General features: G+C 43.8%; 1 protein-coding gene across 1 annotated transcript in view; it reads right to left on the reverse strand.

The window, feature by feature from the left end:
• Positions 1 to 1,918: 1,918 nt before the first annotated feature.
• Positions 1,919 to 13,667, reverse strand: part of LOC142313046 (uncharacterized) — a 66,589-nt gene continuing 54,840 nt past the window's right edge. The window contains exons 15-20 of the mRNA XM_075352032.1: positions 9,425 to 9,640; positions 9,220 to 9,343; positions 9,040 to 9,137; positions 8,778 to 8,819; positions 8,606 to 8,696; positions 1,919 to 4,974 (exon numbers count right to left, since the gene is read on the reverse strand). Of these exons, the coding sequence (XP_075208147.1) occupies positions 3,797 to 4,974; positions 8,606 to 8,696; positions 8,778 to 8,819; positions 9,040 to 9,137; positions 9,220 to 9,343; positions 9,425 to 9,640 (1,749 nt within the window). The 3' untranslated portion in view covers positions 1,919 to 3,796. The remainder of the gene's footprint in view (positions 4,975 to 8,605; positions 8,697 to 8,777; positions 8,820 to 9,039; positions 9,138 to 9,219; positions 9,344 to 9,424; positions 9,641 to 13,667) is intronic.

Consider the following 13,667-nt stretch of genomic DNA (forward strand, 5'->3'; position numbering starts at 1 on the left):
TCCCCGCTGCTGTCCGCTGTGCTGTTCTTCTACTTCCGGAGCCGCTCATTACACCTAATGTAATATGCACTGTATCGCCCCGCCCAATCCATGTGACAGCCGAATGTGTAAATAAATAAATTAATTAAAAAGAACACGTAGGGGCCCCTCAATTTTGATAGTCAGCCAAGATAAAACAGACAACTGGGGGTTGGTATTCGCCCCATGGGGGGGCATAGTTATTACCCCTCCCAGGGTAAGAATAGCAACCAACAGTCGCCCCAGATTTGGCACATCCATTAGATGCGCCATATCTGGCTTTCATCCTGGCTTGTCCAGCTGCCCTGGTGCGTTGGCAAACTGGGTAATAAGGGGTAATGTCACCTGAATTTTACCAGGTGACATTAAGCCCTGAACTAATAAAGTTCAGCTTCGCTTGAAACCGGACTTTATGAATTCACTTGTAGTAAAGTAAAATAACACACACTCATAGTACCTTTATTCAAAATGAAACACAGACAACAAACTTTTATTGTAAATATAATCAGACAAACCCTCATTTACCATTTTATTAAATCCCTAAAATCCCTCCAAAGTTGTCCAATACGAGGTCCCACGCAGTCATCAGCTCAGCTCCAAGTTAGTGACGGTGGTGAGGGTAAATCTTCTCTCTACTGCCGCTAGTAACAGAATGATTGGGTTACTTGAGTTCATGCAGCGGGTTTAGGCAGGTCTAAGGCTAGGGCCCCACTTTGCTTTTTACCTGCTTTTTCAACTGCAGTGTTTAATGCCAAAATGGATGTGTTCTGCTTTTCAAGCTTAGTCTATGGGAATTTGGGTTTCTAAACCCCACTATGCAGTTCAAACTGCAGCCTTTTCGTGGCAGAAATTTGGGCAAAAACTCTGCTTTGCAGTTCTAAACACAAATGGCAAAAACAATTGACATTCGTCAATGACGTGTCGGGCAGCAATGACGTCATTGCTGCCCAACAGAGTTTAGCCTTGGCAGGGAGACAAGTAGAGGAACAGCACCGCGGACAGTAGCAGGGAGCCAGGTAAGACTTCACCGACGGCTTTCCCGTCCGATGCTTCCCTCCTTGCTGCCTCTCTTCCCCCACCTGGTGCTTCCCTCCCCGCTGTCCGGTGCTTTGCTCCCCTGCCGCCTCCCTGCCCCATCCTAAGTTAGGATCGGGCAGGGAGCGCAGCACCAGGGAGCGGTGAGCGAAGGACCCGGGCGGGGAGTGTTCATCAGCTGATTCCTTAAAAAAGCAGACAGCTTTTTACCACTCGGCTTTTAAAAAATCATGCATCCATTTCAACCTTTTACTCAGCCCCCAGACTGCTTTGTAGGGTCCGGCAGACAATTACTCACATTTCCAATTGACTTGCATTGGACTCGTAACGAGTACCCGAGTATTAGGACCTACTCGTTATGAGTATAGGGAGTCAAGTATTTCACTACTCGCTCATCCCTAGCTGTAAGCCATAATCATCAACATTAAAACTTGAAATAGATCATTCTGTGTGTAATGACTCTATATAAATATGCGTTTCACTTTTTGTATTGAATAACTGAAAAAAATTAACTTTTTGATGATAATTTGAGATGCACTTGTGTGTTATATCCAATCTGAAACATCACAATACCCCAGTGGCATTTGAGCTTTTTAACATACCTCCCCTCTTGGAATTTTGTTTGGAGGTAAACCAGAAGCAGTCTGGGTAGGGTCCACATAATTGCACCATTAGCATTACTACATTCAGTGCGTTAAGTGGTGCCCTGCAATCGCACAACTGAAATAGGTGAGAGTTTATTACCCTATTTTCAAATGGTCAATTTATACTTCAATCCACTATGCTTAGAACTATCCTTTTTGGTTCCCTTTTCCTCTACTCCCTCCTTTGAAGAATATTTCTTGCATGAAACACAACAACGCAGTTTTCACATCAAATATTTATTTATGAAATAATATGCCTTTCATCTAGTTACTTCCATTTTTTACATATTTGTCTCAACTATTTCAAGTCATCAAAATACTTTTAATAGTAGACATAGATAATCCAAATAATCACAAAATGCTGTTTTTAAATGATGATTATGATTATACTTATTGAAGAAAAAATGCTGTTCAGCTCCACCTTAAAAGTAATTTTTCCCCCTAACTTCTAATCAAGTCATTAACCAAATTAAATTGTCAAGTGAGTTCAATATCACTGACCATTGTCAGACCTGTTGAAACTAAACATAATTTAAATGGAACCTCTCCAGCAATATGTGGAAGGTTTTGATAGCCAGACATGATGCAATGTTCTAAATCAATTGAAATACAGATGCCAAAGTCCTTCCAATGACTCCTGGACTCATAGGGAAAACCTGTTCACAAATGGGAAACAGTTGGAACAGTAATTCCAAAGAGTGAGCAGCCTACCAAAATGTTGTCACAAGCACACTGATGACATAAGAGAACCCAGATGCACCCCGAAAGAAGTGAAGACTTAATTTGCCACAGTTACAAATCTTCTGGGTGTAAATTATCTTTGTGGGAGAACTGCAAGGTGCAAACCAATGCTGACCAAAAAACTTGTCTTATCTGTCAAAATAACCCATTTCATGAGTGAATCCCACCCGGGGGAGACTCCGTGTAAATCTGGTGTCAGAAGGTCAGAGCGCCTTGCCACTGGCAGGTTCACTACTGTTATTTGATAACATCTCCTTGCCTGTGGTGCTGTAAGGGTTAAGCACCATTGGCTGCTGGCTATAACTTCCTATCTCAGGTGCGGCTCTTTGGGATCACTCCCCTTCCTTATTTAAGTCATGTGATCTGATCACATGCTGCCTGTGATAGAAACTGAATCCATCATTTCTATGTGGTCTACTTTGGAAGGAGCCTGCTCTGAAAGAAGTTTGTCACGTTGTGTGCAGCAGTGGTGTTTGCTGCACTGACGTTTCCTGGAGTGTTTTTCCTTTGCATGACCGTTTCCCCTGTTTGTATTCCTACCCTTGGGTTTCTGTATTGTATTGGCGAGTCTAGTGAACTTGTTGGCCTACTCACTAGCCAGGGTGAGTGTAGGGCTAGCTGAGTGTCTATGGTATTGGCGACACGTTGCAGGAACCTGTATAGGGACGCTAGGGAGCAAAGAAGTCCGCTTGAGATGAGTTTAGGAGGTGTGCCCTCACCTCTTTCCCTAGTGGCAGGGAACTCCATTGTATCATGACCCCTGTATTCCCTGGGTGTTGTTACATATTCTGGGATGTCTACCAGGTATACCCTGCTAGTTACCTGAGTGACACCCATCTAGGATGACACCCAAGACTGTCTATGTAATATTCTGTTAACTGATAAGGAAAAGGTGGCACCTTTTTGAAGTAATCGGTCTTATTAAATTTGGCATAAATCTAACACTACATTCAACCATAAAACATTATACCGCCAAACACATATGGTAACAGTGGACATTTCTGGTTCTACAGGGCCTGGTTTACATGAATTAATTCTGATTGCTTGAGCCACTCAGAGGTAGACTTGCTTGTGCGATTTTGTGAAAGAAAAGCATTAAGGTGTTCGAGAAACCAAGTCAAGACTCTCATTGAGATGCTGTCGCAAAAATTTTAACTGGTAGTTCATACTCGAAAACCCTCCAATTAAACAGATCTGTGAAGAAGAGTATTTGAAATGTCAAAAACTCATTACATGAGTTCTTTGGTCTGTGAGGTGGGGGCAGTTCATTTTATGTTTAACATGAAAATGGCTCTACCCCTGTGCAAAACTTGCCGATGTTTAACAAGGTTTGATTCATCATTATAATGTTTCCCAAGTTATGAACATGACTTTGCTCCTGTGTGAATTTTCTGATGTGTAACAAGACATGATTTCTGGCTAAAACACTTTCCACATTCTGAACATGAAAATGGCTTCTCCCCTGTGTGAGTTCTCTGATGTCTAAAAAGATCTGATTTCTCAATAAAACATTTTTCACATTCCTCACAGGAATACGGCTTCTCCCCTGTGTGACTTTTCTTATGTTTAGTAAGATTTGATTTACGGTTAAAACACTTTCCACATTCTGAACAAAAAAATGGCTTTGCTCCAGTGTGAATATCTTGATGTTGAAGAAGAGATGATTTATCAGTGAAAAATGTCCCACATTCTGAACATGAAAATGGTTTCACCCCTGTGTGAACCCACTGATGTCTAACAAGATTTGATTTATTATTATAATGTTTCCCACATTCTGAACAGGAAAATGGCTTTGCTCCGGTGTGAATATTTTGATGTATAGCAAGAGAAGATTTATCTGTAAAAAGATTCCCACATTCTAAACAAGAAAACGGTTTCACCCCTGTGTGAATCCACTGATGTCTAACAAAACTGGTTTTATTATTGAAATGTTTACCACATTCGGAACATGAAAATGGCTTTGCTCCGGTGTGAATATTTTGATGATTAATAAGAGATGATTTAGCAGTAAAAAGTGCCCCACATTCTGAACATGAAAATGGCTTCTCCCCTGTGTGACTTTTCTTATGTTTAACAAGAGTTGATCTCTGGCTAAAACATTTTCCACATTCTGAACATGAAAATGGTTTTGCACCTGTGTGAATTCTCTGATGTCTAAAAAGATCGGATTTCTCTTTAAAACATTTTCCACATTCTTCACAAGAAAATGGCTTCTCCCCTGTGTGTCTTTTCTTATGTTTAAAAAGTTTTGATTTCCACTCAAAACATTTTCCACATTCTGAACATGAAAATGGCTTCTCCACTGTGTGACCTCTTTTATTTATGTCACCTCTTCTCTGACATTTAGTTTTCTTCACCTTCTGTGATGAATCAGAAGATAAGACCTGTTTAGAAGGATCAGATGATAGATCCTTTCCATGAAGGTCTAGATTTGGAACTATCGTATGCTCTTCACAGGTATCTTCTGTGATATCACGATAATCTGTTTTACGATCTAAAGATATCCAATGTCCCTCTGAGTTACTGGTACAGTCATCTGCCAAGAATAAAAATTGTATTACTTTTCAATAATATTACTACAAATTTATACCGATAAATTATATAAGAAAAATGTCCACAAGAATTTCAAGGCATTTTCACGGAACAGGATGGAAATAACTGGGATCAGAGCTCCTGGACTGACCTTCAGGCAAGGCGGGCCCTAGCTATCCCTAATCCAAGAATTACCACTGATGGTGAGGATGTGTGGGCTGCCACCTTGACCCTGCTCCTAACCAGCTCTGATCTAGAACCCCCTCTCCCACCACCCCGGCGAGGAAAAGGATCAGAGTGGTAAAACCACAAAAAAACAGAAAAACGGGGAAAACCAACATTTAGTCACATTGCACCTAAATACACAGGAATCGGACAAGTGGTAAAGGGGACAAACTAAAGCAGGGAAGCAACAACAATACAAAGGGAAACTCCACAACCACAGCATGCAAAGCAACACTCAAACCAGTAGCTGCAAACGAATCCCTCTCTCCACAGCAGAACTTTGTAGAATGAGATTGACTCTGTTTGGGTGCAGTGTAACTGAGTGTTGGTTTCCCCCTTTGTCTATTTTCTGTGGGGTGACCACTCTGATCCCAGTCCTCCCCTGGAGTGATGGGAGAGGGTGTTCTAGATCAGGGCTGGTTAGGAGCACGGCCAGGGTGGTGGCCCACATGTCCTCATCATAAAAGGTAATTCTGGGATAGCTAGGCCGCCCTTAGCCTGAGGGTCGGTTCAGGAGCCTTGATAACCGTTATCTCCATCCCATTCAATGAAAGGCATGCAGCAATATTTGCTGACAAAGATGCAGAACAGATCACAACCTAATAGTAGACATAAAAAAGGCAGCTGATGATAGGCCACTTGCTGTTCCCTTGCAGTTTTGTTTCTTATGACACCAACATCTTCAAGAATTCAAGTTTCAGAGTTGCTTCCCATCAGTCTTTCCTTTCCTAGTTAAATGCTCAGTGGAAAATTGGAAAGCGAGTGTAAACAAAGCTAAGAGTAGATACAAAAAGTAGAAATACCAGATGCAGACTTCAATCAAAACCAAAAAAAGAGATCTTAGAGTAAAACATCTGTACTGGGGTGAACTAGGAATTTCCTGTGGTACGCGCTGAAGCGATTCTCATCTTTGATTGTTGTTTTCAGAACAGAATATCTCAAAGCCTCCAGAGATAATGGACAATTTACAGACGGCAGCCTAAAACAAGCAATAGTCCCCTCATTTTGGAAACTAAGCCCCTCAACGAATTCATCTAGAGGTGTTCTGAGCGCTTTGACAATACAGATGTTTTCAGAGGTAAGCAACAATGGATGTTGTAATTGAAATATGTAAGTAAGACAGTTTAGTGCCCAACTTCTTGAGAGACACACCTCGTAGATGAAATGGGTTCTCTCTAATACACCAATGCCAATACGTAGTCAAGGACTCAGGAGAGGAGGCATTTGGCTTTTGGAGGGCAGATTTTGCTGCATTACTTTTTGGGAATCATCACTTTTCCTGTGCCTTTCAGCTGCCAGTAACATGGAACCTTTTATTTTTCTGTTGAAAGTTAATAGACCCGTGTGGAGTTTTGTTTTTCTCAGGTGAATATGAAGTTTTTATTGGCACCATTTTTTTTAATCATATTTTTATTCTGGTGGTTTTTTGTGAAGCAGAATGAACCAAAAAAAAAACCCAGAGAATTAGGAACAGTTTTTATTTCATTGTATATTAACTTTTGTTGTCTGCTTTTGTAGAAATGCATCACCCAGCTTTGGATATATTTATTGTAAGATTTTAATGTAACTATTGTAGTTAAAAAATCACTCCTAATGTATGTAGGTGCTCGGTTAAGAACCCATTCTATTAGAGATCATACAAGAAAGACTCCAGCACTGTTTACTTATTGGTTATCAGCTCAAGCCAGTAATGGATGAATGGCTGGGTTTATTGTTATTTATTATTGTGTCATCTTGTGGTCATTTATTTATTGGTTAAGAATTACCGTATTTTTCGCTTTATAAGACGCACTTTTGTTCCCCCAAATTTTGGGGGAAAGTAGGGGGTGCGTCTTATAAGCCGAATATACGGGGGGTGTGTGTATGTATGTATATATAATATATATATATATATATATATATATATATATATATAATATATATATATACACTGCAGGGTCCGCTCTGGAGCGCTGCTGGGGGCAGGTGAACGCTGCGGGCGGCAGCGTTAGATCTCCTGCTCCCGCTCATATAATACGCACAGCCGCTGTCCATCACCGTGGTGCTGAAACCGCACCGCAGTGACGGGCTGGGGCAGCGGTGCATATTATATGAGCCTGCATCCCACTGTGATGGCACATGCCCCCACTGTGTTAGATATGGCCCCCATGCTGCTGCTCATCCTAAAATAAAAAAGCTTTACTTACCCCCTCCAGCGTGTCTCCACGGTCTTCTGCTTCCACTGTGATCAGGCACGCAGAGATGAAGTCACTCTGCTGTGCCGATCACATGACCGGCACCAAGAACCAGGAAGTGGAGGAACAGAAGCACGGAGGGAGACAGGAGGGAGATCAGCGCTGGAGGAGGTAAGGAAAGAGTGTTTTATTTTACTATGGGCAGCAGCATGGGGGCGATATCTAACACAGGGGAACGTGTGCAATCCATAGGGGGCCATAGGCAGCACAGGGGAACATATGCAATCCATAGGGGGCCATAGGCAGCACAGGGGAATGTGTGCAATCCATAGGGGGCCATAGGCAGCACAGGGGAACGTGTGCAATCCATAGGGGGCCATAGGCAGCACAGGGGAACGTGTGCAATCCATAGGGGGCCATAGGCAGCACAGGGGAACGTGTGCAATCCATAGGGGGCCATAGGCAGCACAGGGGAACGTGTGCAATCCATAGGGGGCCATAGGCAGCAAAGGGGAATGTGTGCAATCCATAGGGGGTCATAGGCAGCACAGGGGAACGTGTGCAATCCATAGGGGGTCATAGGCAGCACAGGGGAACGTGTGCAATCCATAGGAGGCCATAGGCAGCAAAAGGGAACGTGTGCATTCCATAGGGGGCCATAGGCAGCACAGGGGAACGTGTGCAATCAATAGGGGGCCATAGGCAGCACAGGGGAATGTGTGCAATCCATAGGAGGCCATAGGCAGCAAAAGGGAACGTGTGCATTCCATAGGGGGCCATAGGCAGCACAGGGGAACGTGTGCATTCCATAGGGGGCCATAGGCAGCACAGAGGGACATGTGCAATCCATAGGGGGCCATAGGCAGCACAGGGAACATGTGCAATCCATAGGTGGCCATAGGCAGCACAGGGGAACGTGTGCCAGCACAAGGGGGCTATATTCAATATAAGGGGGCCATATCCAGATTAAGGGGGCTAATTTTAGGATGGGGGGCTATGAGGGACATATACCCTATATAATTTGTTAGACGGACACTGGCATTATAAGATGGACTTCATTTAACATTAAAAAAAAAAAAATCACTTTTCCTTCACCAAATTTGGGGGTGCGTCTTATAATCAGGTGCGTCTTATAATGCGAAAAATACGGTACTTATCATGGCACATACTGTATATATACACGCATTACCATGAGCAGAATCTGTGACTTCTCTGCATTTTGTGGTCACTACTCACCTGGGCGGTTATCTGTGGGAATCTCCTCGTTACTCCGCTCATCACCCCTCACATATGTCTCTGTAGTATTAATATGGGGCAGATCTTCCCCCTGAAACAAATATTGTAAAAGTCACAGACAGATGGAGAAGTCACATCTATGATCAGCTCATGATACCTTCTCTCCATCTACCTGATGATCCTGAAGAGCATCGGGATCTTCTTCTGTACAGTCCTGTGCGAGAAGAGGATGTGAACATCTCTCTGGTGTTGTCCTATTACTTCTATTACTATTAAGTCACATTTATTGATCAGTTCTAATCCTGCCATCTCCACCGCTCTCATTACACAAGTATAACACATATAATACTGGTGGATAAAACAAGACTGAGCACAAGACCTTCACAGCCGTCTACACATCATAGGAGATTTCATGGCACCTTCTCTCCATCTACCTGATGATCCTGAGGAACATCGGGGTCTTCTTGTTTACAGTCCTGTGGGAGAAGAGGACGGGGACATCTCTCTGGTGTTGTCCTCTTACTGGATAGACCTGGAGGAGACACATACAGGGACTGAATTCATTCCTTACATACAGATAATTATAGGTGTGTGTATTTAGTCCTGTCTATTACCTGGTGATGTGAGGGGCTGGGGAACCTCCATCATGACGTCCTTGTACAGATCTTTGTGTCCTTCTAAATACTCCCACTCCTCCATGGAGAAATAGACGGTGACGTCCTGACGCCTTATAGGAACCTGACACATACAATGATACCATCACCCCCGATCCCTTCATAGCGTTACTGTATAATGTCCCAGCATTCCCAGCAGTGTCACCTCTCCAGTCAGCAGCTCAATCATCTTGTAGGTGAGTTCTAGGATCTTCTGGTCATTGATGTCCTCATGTATCGGGAGGTGAGGTGGAGGCCCCGTGATTGGGCTCAGGGGTCTTCCCCATCCCTCAGACACAGGGGCCTGACAGCGCTCACTAGAGGTCTTCTTCACTACTGTGTAATCCTGGTTATGGAGAGACACAGTAAGAAATCTCACTCCAGACATTTCCAGAGTCCTCACCTCTCCAGTTCTGTCCATCTGTTATTCCCATAGATAAGAATGGTGTAATGTGACGTCATCAGAATCTCTCACCTCTCCAGTAAGCCGGAAGAGGATCTCTAGGGTGAGGTGTAATATCCTCTCCGCCATCTTGTCCCTGTCCATATCCATCCTTCACGGGGCAATCAGGAGAATTCTCTTCTATAGAGCGATTGTTCTCCCCAGCATCTAATGTGTATGGAGCCTGAGCCCAGTAATGGGGAATCTCCACACACCTCCACCTGCAGAGCCGCACACTAGATATATGGCCGCTCTGTGCTTCCAGGACCTGTGATGATGTCACATGGAGGGGAGGAGTCAGGGGTCACATGATCAGCTCCTCAGTGTATGCAGGACTCTACTGTGCTGGTTGTCATGGTGCTCCCGTTCTAAGGGTATCTTTGCATTTGGGCGGGTTTGACAGGATAAATGCTGAGTAAGCGTAAGTAAGTTTCGCTAAAATCTTCAAGAGGTTCTTAAAATACAAAACAACTTCACAATATTATTATTTATTATAGCGCCATTATAGTAGGGCAGATCAAAGTATTTTAGTGCGCCTGGGCAGGACCTCAATGCCGGCTAGCATGGATGACATAGGACGCATCATGCACCCAGGCTTCAGAAGAAGGAGGACAAAGATGACTGAAAGAGGAGGCGCCACACCCGGAGAACGGAGACACCCATCCGAACAGTCTGCACCGAACCGACCGTTTAGGTGAGTATTATAAAGTGATTTTTACGTTCTACACAGCGGCCTGGGCTCTTATATACAGCATGTTAGAATGCTGTATATAAGAGCCCTCTGATGGTCTTATAGTCACCAAATCTGGTGACAGGTTCCCTTTAAGCACAGCAACGAGTTTTCTAGCTCTTGAAGGATTTAGCTGGTGACATATTGCAAGTAGAGATGAGTGAACTGCTCAGTGCTTGGTAAGACTAACAAACATTTTGATGTTTAGGTGCTCAGTACTCGTTTACAGAGTATAATGGAATTCAATGGGGAACTCGAGAATTTTTCCAAAAGATTTTCTGGAAATATGCTCCACTTCCCCATTGACTTCCATTATACTATGTAAACAAGTACCAAGCATCAAAATACACATTAAGCTTATCAAGCACCGAGCAGTTCACTCATGCCTAGTTGCAACATCTATGTTGGATGGAGAGTGATAACTTTTCTCTTCAGGATCTCCAGATCAATAGACTTGGCCACTAAATCACTTTCATCCTGTTCTTCAGAAATGCAGCAGTGGCTAAATGTCTATGTTTTAGATCATTGTCATGTTCAGTGGTGAAACTAGAGTCCGATAGACCCCAGTGCAAGATTTGGTTTGCTATCCTGGTACGTATGTCTCCCATCCTGGTATATCTGTTCCCAATTATGGTTTATAAGTCACACAACCTGGAATACATGTCCCCCAACCTGGAATCCATCTCTCCTATCCTGGTATATATGTCTCTCATCCTGAACACCTTCAAGGTTTCTGTGTCTCCCATCTTGGTATATCTGTCCAGCATCCTCGTATACATGTTCTCTAATCTTGGACTCCTTCCAAGTATATAGGTTCCCCATCCTGGGCCCCCAGCTTGGTATAAATACTTGCCATCTTGTTATATATGTCCCCATCCTGAAATACATGTTCCCTATCCTTGTGTATATGTCAACCATCCAGGGCACTTTCCAGGTATATCTGTCTCCCATTCTGGTATATGTCTTTCATTCTAGATCCTTTTTGGTATATATGTCCCCCATCCAGGGCACTTTCCAGGTATAGATGTCTCCTATCCTGGCATGTATGTCTTCCATCCTGGGCCCTTCTTGTTATATATGTCTCCATCCTGATATATATGCTCCCCCTGTTGTGTTTTATTAGATATTTTCTTGCTTGTCAGTTTACGATACACAGAAGGCCAGCCATGAGATTGGTAATTAGAGTAAAGCAATCATTATATTACTCCCATTAGTGTTTCAGGGGCCTCAATTAAGCCATAGTTCTCTCAGCCACTAGTCCCATTGTGTGGATGGGGATTGTAGACCCAGTGAAGTTGTCACGAAAAACATTCTCACATGCAGTTCCTGGTGTGTGCCTCAGCTTCAGAAAAATACCTCCACTAATGCAGAGAGACCAAAGGTAACACTGAGGGAACTAGAGAGTTCCCAAGCAGAAACTGGAGTATCTGTCCATACGAGCACAATAAGCCATACACACCATAGAGCTGGCCTTTATGGAAGTGTGGAAAGAAAAAAAAACTTTACTTACATACAAAAAGTGGAAGACTCATTTTGATTTTTCCAAAAGACATGTAAGAGGTTCCCCAAATGTATGGTGGAAGGTTGTGTGGTCATCAAGAAAAACACTAATGCGAGCGTCACACGAGACGATCTATCTTGCGATATGTCGTCAGGGTCACGGTTTTCGTGAAGCACATCCAGCATCGTTTGCGACTTCGTTTCGTGTGACACCTACGAGCGTCTCAGACCGATCGCAAATCGGTTACAAATCATGTATCGTTTACACGTTGTTTATTTTTAAAAAATCGTTTATATTTTTCTTTGCGCCGATTGTTCATTGTATCCGGGGTAGCACACATCGCTCCGTGTGACACCCCGGGAACGATGAACTGCAGCTTTCCTGCGGCCGCCAGGAATGCTGAAGGAAGGAGGTGGGCGGGATGTTTACGTCCCGCTCATCTCCGCCCCTCCGCTTCTATTGGCCAGCGGCTGTGTGACGTCGCTGTGACACCGAACGTCCCACCCGCCTTCAGGAAGTGGATGTTCGCCGCCCACAGCGACGTCGCTCAGCAGGTAAGTATGTGTGACGGGGGTTTAACGACTTTGTACGACACGGGCAGCAATTTGCCTGTGACGCACAAACGACGGGGGCGGATATGATCGCTCGTGCGATCGCACGATAGATTGTATCGTGTGATGCCCATATTAGTCTGGCACCAAACCAACACAGCTCATCATCACAACAACACCATCCTCACAGTGAAACATTGTGGTGGCAGGATTATGCTTTGGGGATTTGTTTCAGCAGCATTGACAGGGAAATTGTTCCAAGTCGAGGGGAAGATGGATGGTGCAAAATACAGGGATACCCTTGAGCAAAACCTGTTTCAGTCTTTCAGTGATTTGAGACTAGAATGGAAGTTACCCTTCCCACAAGACAATGATCCAAGGCATACTGCTAAAGTAACACTCAAGTGGTGAAAGAGTAAATATATTGGAGGGGCCAAGCCACAGGCCAGACCTTAATCCAATTGAGAATTAGTGGTCAGACCTGAAGATTGCTGTTCACCAGAGGAAACCTCTAACTTCAAGGAGCTGGAACAATCCCAGTGACAAGATGTGGAAAGCTCATAGAGACTTATCCAAAATGACTTGCAGCTGTAATTACAGCAAAAAGAGGCTCTACAAAGTGCTGATTTTAGGGGGGGTGAATAGTTATGCTCCAGAGTTTTATGACAGGTTTTGGGTCAGAGTCTCACTTTATATTGTGAGACTCTGCCAATTAAATAGATTCCCTTTCCTTTTGGGAGGAAAGGGTTAATATCAGTTTACCTTCCAGCAACTCCTGGTCAAGTGTTTCTGGTTGCGACCACGCCTATGTCCTATATATTCTCTCTACTTCCACCAGAGGGTGGCGGGTATTTTCATAATTTGGTAGCTTGGCCAGATGGAGAAAGGAGCTGATGAAACCCTCTCTCTGAGACTTGCGTTGAAGGCTTCAGCATTGGTGCTTGCTGCACTATTTCTAGGGGTGCTGGTTGTATGGTATGGATGTACCTAGTAGTCTGTTTTCTTTCCCTCCTTTTATGTTGTTTCCCCTTGTGCACTTTTAGTGGCTCCTTTGTGTGTGGTTGCCGTGTGTACGAGTTGTTATTGTTGTTGCCCCTGTTTTGTCTTTATTTGTTGATGGGGTTGTAGACTTCTGTTCTTGCCCCTTCCCCCCCGGGTGGTGGGTTGTTGAGGGGGTCTTACAAT

The sequence above is a fragment of the Anomaloglossus baeobatrachus genome, chromosome 5 (genome assembly GCF_048569485.1).
Source record: "Anomaloglossus baeobatrachus isolate aAnoBae1 chromosome 5, aAnoBae1.hap1, whole genome shotgun sequence".
NCBI lineage: Eukaryota > Metazoa > Chordata > Amphibia > Anura > Aromobatidae > Anomaloglossus > Anomaloglossus baeobatrachus.